General features: G+C 46.3%; 1 protein-coding gene across 5 annotated transcripts in view; it reads left to right on the top strand.

Annotated features, from left to right (window-relative positions):
- ALDH9A1 (aldehyde dehydrogenase 9 family member A1) overlaps nucleotides 1-9930 on the top strand; it is a 26260-nt gene extending 16330 nt beyond the window's left edge. For all 5 annotated transcript variants that reach the window (XM_083446528.1, XM_083446529.1, XM_083446527.1 and 2 more), the window contains 10 exons: nucleotides 307-452; nucleotides 1834-1963; nucleotides 3696-3830; nucleotides 4606-4802; nucleotides 5475-5615; nucleotides 6490-6678; nucleotides 7556-7643; nucleotides 8278-8419; nucleotides 8754-8866; nucleotides 9403-9930. In XM_083446528.1, coding sequence (XP_083302654.1) covers nucleotides 307-452; nucleotides 1834-1963; nucleotides 3696-3830; nucleotides 4606-4802; nucleotides 5475-5615; nucleotides 6490-6678; nucleotides 7556-7643; nucleotides 8278-8419; nucleotides 8754-8866; nucleotides 9403-9497 — 1376 coding nt within the window. In that variant the 3' untranslated portion in view covers nucleotides 9498-9930. The remainder of the gene's footprint in view (nucleotides 1-306; nucleotides 453-1833; nucleotides 1964-3695; nucleotides 3831-4605; nucleotides 4803-5474; nucleotides 5616-6489; nucleotides 6679-7555; nucleotides 7644-8277; nucleotides 8420-8753; nucleotides 8867-9402) is intronic.
- Nucleotides 9931-10976: the final 1046 nt, after the last annotated feature.

The following is a 10976-nucleotide window of genomic DNA, read 5'->3' on the forward strand; positions in this document are numbered from 1 at the left end:
GGTCTGGCAGGGCAAATCCACCTTTCTTTAGCATCTGTTAATATCTTAAATTTTATTCGAGGTTTCTTGCCCTGCCAGACAAATCTAGAAATATCTCTCTGCCACTTCTTGAAACAGTCCATTTTATCCACAATTTGCAATGTTTGAAACAAAAACAACAGCCTTGGCAATACATTCATCTTTATGACAGCAATTCGGCCTAAGCAAGACCTGCTTCTGTAAAAGCTTTTTGTGACAGAGGTATGCTAACAAGTTGTGCTTTAGAAACCTGAATTATTATTATTGTTGTTATTATTTTCCCTTCAGGGCGAGTTATTGGCAAATTTCTCTTCTCTGGAGAGAAGGAAGTAGATCTGGCTGTGCAAAATGCACAGGCTGCCTTTAAAATATGGAGTCAGAAGTCAGGCATGGAACGGAGCACTGTCCTGCTGGAGGCTGCCAGGATAATCCGGGTATGTGTTAAAAATCACATGAGCCAGCCCAGCCTCCTCTCAGGCAGCGTTGGCTGCTTTCCAAGGGGATACCTTTTCAGCCATTGCCCACCAGTTTTCACTTGGCTTAATAACTCTAGTTTGTGGTTGCTGCTGGCCTCTCTCTTCTCCTGAGTTCTGTGCAATGCTTGAAGAATGAGAGGAGATCTTGTGCAAGGTGTCAATAGAAGGAGAGGTTGCTAGAGATGGAAGTGCATTTGCCCCTGGAAGCCAGATTTGTGGACTCTGGTTTGCAGTGCTGTGTCAATCACTAACCTATTAACAGCTCTAGGTAGTAAAAGTCACCTTTGCTCAGATTGAAAGCCTTGGGGTGTCCTTGCCTTCCCAACCTTATCATACTGCTCAGAGCTGCTTTATATGACATGTGCTTGGAGGCCCTTGGATCATAGCTGCCGTTATGCCTCTGCCATATAGCCATTGCTTAATTCACCAAAAAGAGTTAAGGTGGTTTTTATTCCTGTTGGCTGACTGCATTATTCTGAATTATTTGTACTTTAGTGGTATTTTGATATGTTTTAATGTTTGTTTTTATTTTGCATGTTGCAGGAGGTTGCTGGTAGTAAATAAGAGCAGTTCAAGGGAAAAGCCCTCTTGGTCCTGCCACGTCCTGCCGACACACACGTTACAGCTACTTGGAGTTGCATGTTTCCTCTGCAGGGGACCCGCAAAACTGGCAGAAGCTGTGCGCTCTTTGAAAGGGCTGCACGGCTTCTCCTGGGTTTTCTGGGAGGTGGAGGGATTCCCTCGCAAAAGCCTGCAGAAGCCGTGCAACCCCTTTAAAGAGCGCGCGGCTTCTCCTGGCTTTTCTGGGAGGTGGGGGAATTCCCCCACCTCCCTGAAGAGCCCGCAGGCTGCCATCTGCAAGCCCTGGGAGCCTGAGGGAAGTCGCGCCGGGCTCCCAAGGCTTGCGGATAGCTACCTGAAGCCTGCATTCGCCCCATAGGACGCACACACATTTCCCCTTCATTTTTGGAGGGGGAAAAGTGCATCCTATAGGGCGAAAAATACGGTACCTTTTTTCTGTTCCTTAGACACAGCAGATAAAAATGTTTATAAATGTAGTGTTTTAGTGACTTGTCTTCAGTTATTATAGTGCACATTGCCTTGTCATGTTCTGCTTCAAAAGTGGTATATACATTATTTTAATAAATGAATGGCTAGAAATAGCTGATTATAGAGCACAAAGAAATATTCACAAATGTATATCACTTCGCAGTTCTAGCTTTTTTGGCACAGACTTTCTTTTGGTGGAATATAAAGGAAGCTTGGGCAGCCACTTAATTCCAGTTCCACTTGCTGCTAGCATAGTTTGATTCATACTGTGTCTCTTTTGGGATTCTAGGAGCGAAGGGAAGAAATAGCTACCTTGGAAACAATCAATAATGGCAAATCCATAACTGAAGCCCGAATAGATATTGATACATCTTGGCAGTGTCTGCAGTATTATGCTGGCTTAGCTGGCTCCCTAGCAGGTGAGAGTCTGCAACTCCGTTTGTTAGTTCTGTTCCATTAGCTCTGTATTTTTTCATTCTTCCCATGTCGTCTAATACACTCCTTGGAACAGTACAGAAGTCAAATGTGGGTAACAGCTTCAAATCATGGGAGGAGCCTGAATGTTCAGACAGGAAACATTTGTTGTTTAGATAATATGGTTTGCTACTTTTTCCAGAATTCTTGTATTCCGCTTTATGCAGTGGTGTCTGGAGTCCAGCTCTTCTACTGGGCATGAAAAATGGTTCCGTGTGTCCAGTGTTGTGTACTTGCTGAAACTAATATGACATCAGGTGGCTCAGCTACAAAGGAAAGAATCAGGATTACCAGTTCCTCCTTTGCATCAGAAAGTTGGCCCTTTTTAAATGTGGTGCAACAAAAAAGGTGCCAAGTTTAAAGAGCAGTGACTTCTTGATGCAAAGGAAAAATTGGGAGTGCACTTAAAGCATTCTCAATTCTTCTTCCTTGTATCCACAGCTTGAGCTTTCTTGCACCTGTCTTCACATATGATGGGCAAATTTTGCCCCAAACAACCTGCTGAGCCAACCTCTGAGACCAAGCAGGCCGAATAAGCAGGCTGGAGGTTCCCCATCACTAGTCTAATATTTAAAATGCATTATTTCTTCTTTTTAAAGCTGCAGAAAGAAACTTCACAGGCAGCCACAACCAACCAGGGCCCCTACAGAATGTTTCCATGCTGAATTTGTTAGGTTCCAGTGGGCACGTGGGGAGTTTCACTCTGTGGAATGAGGAGATGACTTGGGTGGAGGATGTATCAGCATATCCCAATATTTAGCTGCTGATAGATCACAGTGATGAAAACCAGGTATCACCCAGCCCGCCCAGGTAGCCAATTCAGAGCCGAAAGCGTATCCCAGAAAGCACCATGAGGGAAGAAATGCAAAAACTATTAGGTTACAAAGCAAAACAGAACCCTTTCACCTCAAAAAATACAGTTAAGGAAAACTACCAGTATAAAGAAACCTTTGGGAATTTGAGTATAGTGCTGGAAGATCATGCAGTGGCTAAAAATCAATATCTGCAGTCACTGGTGACCTTGAACCACACAGGTGGTAAATTGGAGCAATTAAATGAAATCTTTTTTCCTCAGGAAGAAGGTTGCACTCAGAATCCAAAGCAAAAAGCCATTCAAATGGACTCAAGGAATGGGGACTTATTTGCAATCCTTTTTATAATATAAAATGTGGGATGCGGGTGGCACTGTGGGTAAAACCTCAGCGCCTAGGACTTGCCGATCGCATGGTCGGCGGTTCAAATCCCTGTGGCGGGGTGAGCTCCCGTCGTTCGGTCCCAGCTCCTGCCCACCTAGCAGTTCGAAAGCACCTCCGGGTGCAAGTAGATAAATAGGGACCGCTTACCAGCGGGAAGGTAAACGGTGTTCCGTGTGCTGCGCTGGCTCGCCAGATGCAGCTTGTCACGCTGGCAACGTGACTCGGAAGTGTCTGCGGACAGCGCTGGCTCCTGGCCTATAGAGATGAGCGCACAACCCTAGAGTCGGACATGACTGGCCCGTACGGGCAGGGGTACCTTTACTTTTACCTTTTATAATATAAAATATACCATATGTTTTATACTCTTTTTATTCTTACCTCTTTAAAATGTTTTGGTTTGGTTTGTTGTGGTTTTTACTTTGCAAGCCACTCTGACCAGCTGTGCTGCTCCTGCTCATCTTGCTTTGTCCTTCCTGTCCAGGCCAGCACATCCAGCTTCCCGGCGGATCCTTTGCTTATACGAGAAGAGAACCTCTTGGAGTCTGTGTTGGAATAGGAGCCTGGAACTACCCTTTCCAGATTGCCTGCTGGAAGTCTGCCCCGGCTTTGGCCTGTGGTAAAAGAGATGCTCTATATGAGGAGTGAGAATGTGGGTGTCATCCCAACAGCTAGTACCAGGGGGTGGCTTTGTAGGGCGCCCATGCATGGAGTAGGGAACAATACTCTGCAGTATTATAAAGTCAAGTATATAAATGGCAGATGAAGAAGAGAGGTAAAGGGTAAAGGTAAAGGGGACCCCTGACCATTAGGTCCAGTCGTGACCGACTCTGGGGTTGCAGCACTCATCTCGCTTTATTGGCCAAGGGAGCCAGCGTACAGCTTCCGGGTCACGTGGCCAGCATGACTAAGCCGCTTCTGGCACACCAGAGCAGCACACGGAAACACCATTTACCTTCCCACCGGAGCAGGAGCAATTTATCTACTTGCACTTTGACGTGCTTTCGAACTGCTAGGTTGGCAGAAGCAGGGACCGAGCAACAGGAGCTCACCCCGTCGTGGGGATTCGAACCGCCGACCTTCTGATCGGCAAGTCCTAGGCTCTGGTTTAACCCACAGCGCCACCCACGTCCCGTGAAGGAGAGAGAACACATTAATGTGGATTGTGAGGCCGCCAAATTAAGATGGGGATTTGCGGGATGAGCATTGTGGTAGCTCCATTTCTTGCTTCTGTCCCTAGTAGAAGCCTTTACTCAACAATCATGTTTGGACTGGGCATTCAGCTGGGATCAGAGAGGCCAAATCCATTGCCCACCCCAGTTTTCTCCTTTGCACCTCCAGATAGAGTTAATGCACAGCTGTTCTTTCCCCCTTGGCCCATGTGAATTGCCTAGGTAACGCCATGGTCTTCAAGCCTTCTCCCTTCACCCCTGTCTCCGCCGTGATGCTGGCAGAGATCTACCATGAGGCTGGAGTTCCTAAGGGGCTTTTCAATGTGGTGCAAGGTGGAGTTGCCACAGGCCAGTTCCTGTGCCAGCACCCGAATGTGGCCAAAGTCTCTTTCACCGGGAGCGTTCCTACAGGAATCAAGGTACAGGACACCAATGCCGGCTGGCAGTATTGAACTGCAAAGTTTAGCCCTTTGGCTTCCCATGTGGTAAATCTACAGGAGCGCAAGCATGCGATGCAAAGGCCAGTTTGGAGTACCTGGCATGCCTCTGGAGTGGGCCCCAGAGAGCAGCATAGGAGAAGTTTCTGTTTATGCCTTTGCCATTCGCTTCAGTCAGATCCCTTTGGGCTTTTGAATTGCTAGAGGACAGTGTGTTTTGAGCAAGCCGCAGATGTAAAGCATGTCAACACTGTACTTACAGTCGGAGCTTTCCATGTTGTATCCTTTGGGGAAAGCACTAGCCTTTCACTGCCTGCCTTTCAATCCATGTTGCTGGAGAATTGTCTGGCAAGGACACATGAAAAGCAAGATGAAATTTCAGCCCTGAGTGGTTAAATCTATCATGTGTTACAAAATGCTTTTATGCATGGAAGACAGAGTTGTGTTAGCGTAACATCACTGTAGGCTCAGAATTGCTTGACATTTAATCCTGACTTATCACCAGAAAGTATCTTCCATAAGCAAAAGATATAGATGCTTATTCAGCAGACTCCCAAATGAGGACGTCCCTTTTCACTTGTCTAGAGATTTTGCAGAGTTGTGATAGACTTGCTTGTGTTGCTCATACACCTTCTTCCATCTTTGCTTCAATAGATCATGGAGATGGCAGCCAAAGGGATCAAGCCAGTTACTCTGGAGTTGGGGGGCAAATCCCCCCTTATTATCTTCTCTGACTGTGTCCTGGAGAATGCTGTAAAAGGAGCTCTCATGGCCAACTTCCTCACACAAGGCGAGGTGCTTGTTTATGTCTTGTCAGGGAAGTCCAAAGTTCAGTGGTAACATTCTTCTACAGCTGAAAAAGAAATCTGCCATTTCTAAATTACTGCAGCATGGAAGGCCTTGGTTTTTAAGATAAATGAGAATCTGATCTTGACATGAAAACAGATGCCTGTAAAGTCCCAACTATTTAGGGCAAGAGGCCAAGGCCTATCCCTTTCCTACTGGTGGGCCTGCTAGGTTCACGTTTGCCCCTTTGATGCAACTTGTTGTATTTAGTCCACTCTTGAACTTGAAGCCATAAGGCTCCATCAAGAGTACTCATGTTGTAACTGTAAGTCAGACTTTCTTCAAGATACCACTAACAAGAATATAACGTTTGATTACATTTTTTACTGACATGGAGTTCCATTTGGATTTTGGGCCATAGACACCCAAATGTCTCAGGCCATTTCTGCTTTGCTTTATGCCGTAGTTCACTCTTGTCTGCTCTTTATATTTCCCCCACATGGTGGCACTGAGGGTTCTAAGAAAATCTTTCTGCTCTACTTCCCAGCAAACTTTTTTCTTATCTCATTCAAGGGAGAGCAGCTCCTGTTTTTCTGGTGGGCTAGATTCTCAATATTCAGAGGACACATAAGAAGACACTTCAATGCTATTCTTATATTCTAACATTTGTTTGCTATGCAAAAAGTGGCACTACAGCTCACACTCTTGTACTGTGTGGAAGAGTCTGATTTTCTCTATTCCCAGGAGATTTAAAATCAGTGCCAAAGATCCAGTGAGCAGGTGGCTCATTGTGGCTACCAGAGCCAGCAAGCAAGGTGTGGTTGGTTGGTTGGTTGGTTGGTTGGTTGGTTGGTACTTTCTTAGATCTCTCTCTGTGCCTCAGGTTTGTTGCAATGGCACTCGGGTGTTTGTGCAAAGCGAGATACTGAATTCCTTCACCAAGGAAGTCATGAAACAGACACAGAATATCAAAATTGGTGACCCCCTGCTGGAAGACACACGAATGGGAGCACTTATCAACCACTCCCACCTGGAGAAGGTGTTGAGCTTTGTTAAACAAGCAAAGGATCAGGTGAGAGTCATGAAGTATATCAGATAGCTTCTCTTCACCCCGAGAACATCATACAGACACCATATTCTGTGCTCACAACAAAGGCTGTGCCTGGCAAGGCATACATAGAATTTTGATATATATGAAGTTGTGTTCCCCTCTTTTGCTAGGTTCTGAGGGACTACATCTGAACAGTTCCTGATAACTTACAGGAAAGTTGACTTCGTGGGATGTGCTGTCAGTGTTGTACCTCCCCATAAGTAGCAACAGCAGATTCAGCCATTCATATCAAGCAAATAAATAGGGCTCTTTTGCAGGGGTGGCCATGCTGTCAGTTCTCTGCTTATGGATCTAGCAGGTCGCTTCAGATCTGTTGGAGTACATTCTCCCTGCAAGATTAAAGGTTATGAAATCCAGAGTCAACATAAGCCCAAGGAATTCGAGACCATTTGACTATTCACATTTAAGGACTTTGTCCCTCAATTGTACTTTGCCTTCTGGCAAGGGTTATGACTTTTGTTTGCCTGGTGCTCAGATTATCTCTTTTCAAGACTGAATAATGCTGTCAGTTGCAAAAGAACCCTGTGGAGACTAGGGTGGACTGGTCAAAGGACTATAAATAGAGGGCACTGTCCAGCAAAGTAGTTCTGTTATTGCAGCAACTTCTGTCCCTTCCCTTCCCTCTCCTCTCCCTAAATCTGTTCTGGGAGTTGCCCAACCCTCTGGAGCATATCTGGGGAGGCTGTGTAAGGAGGGGGGCAAGAGAGAAAGAGACGGAGAGGGGAAATTCCATTGCACAAACGGAAACCCATGGCTAACGCAACAACTTCACTGGATGCTTCCCATAGTTTCCTTTTAAGGAGTCTAATGGTTTGCTCTGGACATTTTGCATTTACAGGGCGCAGTGGTGCTGTGTGGAGGAGAAGCCTATGTGCCAGATGACCCTAAGTTGAGTGGTGGCTTTTACATGTCTCCCTGTGTGCTAGGTATGAACCCCATTATTGGTTGATTCTCCAACATGGTCAGTACCATGTTGGTGCTGAAGGGGATGGAAGATGAGCACAGTGCACAGATTTGTATGGCATTTTTAGCTGAAGAAATTGGCTTCCTTATAATCTTTCCTGAGGTTGAGAAAGGATGGTGGCCCCTTTCATTGTTCTGCAGGTGCCTAATGCTATGATCTGAACTACATGATCAGATGATTCGTTTGGGATGGTACTCAAGGTCCACATGTTTGAATGTTCTGTACTATAAATAACCTCCTGTGCAGAGAAGTAATTTCTTCTCCTTACATAGTAGTTTTATTTATGCAGGAAGCTTTCATATTTAGAGTATTGAGGGTGCAGTAAATAATTCAGTTGTCAGGCACTGAGCTCCTGTCCACACTTTACTTGGAAGCAAGTCCTGTTGTACAAAGTGGAATTTATTTTCAAATAAACTTGCATAGATTTATAGGCTGATAGTCCAGATCTAAAGCAACAAGCAGGTAGTTCGGAAATCCCAATTTGTTTCATAACTGCAGAATAACTGGGTGGGAGAATCTGTTTCTTCCTCACTTGTGCATTCAGAACAGTTGCATACCTATTTAATATTATTTGATCACTTCTGTGTTGCTCTCAGGAAACTGTAATGACAACATGACATGTGTACAAGAGGAGATTTTTGGACCTGTCATGTCCATCCTGCCCTTTGACACCGAAGAGGAAGTCCTAGAAAGAGCCAACAACACTCGTTTTGGCCTGGCAGGAGGAGTCTTTACCAGGTACCATCAAGGAAGGGCATAGGTTTCAGGAAGGGAGATGGAAAATGAAACGGGCCAGACTGGACAGTAAATGGGGCTGCCTGCTCTGTAATGTGGCATCTGTGGAAGATGCAAGTTGGGAAGCAGCACATCAGCCCAGAGCATGATGGCAAATGCTTGCTGCCAGTTGGAATTGTGTGCTATCCTCATCAGCTGGCATTCCTCTGAAGTGACAGCTGTGCCTAGTGGCATTTGGCCTACTCTAGCCTGTCCCATAGGAAGGCCAGGAAACACTGCAGTGTTTCTGGGCCTTGGGAGACACACTGGTGCTTCACCCCATCCTTCTGCTTCCTAGGGACATCCAACGGGCTCATCGAGTCGTGGCTGGTCTCCAGGCGGGGATGTGCTTCATCAACAACTACAACGTCAGCCCTGTGGAGCTGCCCTTCGGAGGATACAAGATGTCAGGTGAGCTGCTCAGCTGGTGGCAACAGTGCTGGGCTTTGGTTCTCAGCATATTACGTACCAGTTGGCAAAAGGGAATGGAAATATTAGCCAAGCTTGGGTTGTGGACCAAGAGAGTTGCATCCTTCCAGAGGGATGTGGTGCTCGCCAAGAATCCTGATGTCATTTAGTTCCTCTGGTCATTCTGGGTGTTGGCTATACAGCCTGCCTGAAACAGTTGGAGATGCATACATCTGTTGTTTGCAGTGCTCACCCTGTGAGAAAGGACATGCACATGCTAACTCCAGCTTTTAGGTTCACCTGTACATACACTTAAGTAAGGAAGTCCCTTCCCTTGGGTCCTTTGCATTCTCACAGTTAGTTGCCAGCAAGCTTACTTCTGAAACCTTCACAAGGAAAAACATATTTTTAAGAGCAAATAGTGGCATCAGATGCTATGTTCTCCATCCCATGGTGCAATTCCTGCCATGCAGTTTTCCAGAGTTCTTCTAACAGGGAGCCATAGAGTTGCAATCTTACCGTGGACCTCTCTCTTGCAGGGTTTGGCCGAGAGAATGGCGAAGCAGCAATAGAATATTACTCTCAGCTGAAGACTGTCTGCGTGGAGATGGGCAACGTGGAAACATTGTTCTAATGGCCTGGTCTTGTCCATTTATTCCAGCTAACACTCGACTGAAGTGCTGTGTGCCATGGGGGGAGGGGGGCTGGAGTGTGTGTTGCTCTTGCTGCCCCTCTCTTTCTTTGAATTCCCTTATTCTACTCTGCTTCCTTGAAATAATTCACGGTGAAGATAGGAGAAAATGTTCCTATCCAACAGTTCTCACATTCTGCCTCTTGCCTAATTTTCTGACTTTAGGAGCAGTGCATGCCAAAAACCACCTGCTCCCATTTAGAGGGGCTGTGACAACGTATCTGCTTGCGAGCTCTCTATTTTAGCTGTCAGGTAACTAGACATCTACTACTGCAATGAAGGTAGATCATATATATCTGCTACCTTTTCTAATCTGGCACTTTTGTACACAGATTTCCGAGCAAATAAAAGAGCTACTATTTCAGTATTAATTGCATAGAGCAAGAGGTAATAGCTCTCTTTGCCGTCAAGGGACACCTGTGCTGTGGAGGTGGAGGGGTGGGCATATATACATGCACAGAGTTTAGCTGTCCCCATGCACCCATCACAGACATGCGATCCATAGGGTCCCTAATAGCTCTTTGATTTAAATGCAAAATTCAACGGGGGGGGGGGGGCTGGCAGGGGTGACAAGCTGCATTGTGACATGTGACAGTTTCACATGGTGAATGCAATCTGCCTCTGGTGGAACTGCCTTAAACCCAGAGGCCATCAGCTGTGCCCAGGTGGGAAGGAGCCATGGCTGCTTTAAAGAGGGATGGAGCTCTCTGGCAAACCATGCCACTTATGTAGGAAGCAATGTCACTGCAGCATTTTGTAAAAAGCGGGTTATCAGCTAGCTTCAGAATCAATTCCCCAAAGTTGGGAGCCTCTACCTCCACCTGGAACCAAATCTGTCACATGTTCCTTCCTCACAGATTGTGGGAAAGCAGCAGCAGCGGTTTCCTCTCTGGCTTCCCCACTGAGCCATGGATGCTTCAGCTGAGATTCCTGCCTTGCAGGGGGTTGGACTAGACGGCCCCTGGGGTCCCTTCCAACTCTACAATTCTAGGATTCTAAGGGATTGCAGGTGACCTTTCCCTTAGTCTGTAAGAGGGGAAAGGGGCATTTTGAGGAGTATTTGCCAGACTTCCTTCCCTACAGCCTGAGCAAGACGTGCTCTGCTTCTTAGGGCCAGTATTGCCCTTGGAACAGTAAGTCTGGGGTCTTTGTGCTTGTCCTGTAAAACAGAATCTAGACTTGTAGTGTTGGGGGACCCCAAGGACCATCTAGTCCAGCCACTTGCAATGCAGAAATAGCACAAGGCATGTGGTCAACACACAAACTTGGTCCTCCAGATGTTTTGGGACTACAATTCCTATCATCCCTGACCACTGGTCCTGTTAGCTAGGGATGATGGGAGTTGTAGTCCCAGACATTAGGAGGGCCAAGTTTGGCCATACCTGCCCCAAAGATGCAAGCGGAAAGCCAGGTGTGGCAAGC

The sequence above is a fragment of the Podarcis tiliguerta genome (assembly GCF_965153285.1).
Source record: "Podarcis tiliguerta genome assembly, chromosome: 6".
NCBI lineage: Eukaryota > Metazoa > Chordata > Lepidosauria > Squamata > Lacertidae > Podarcis > Podarcis tiliguerta.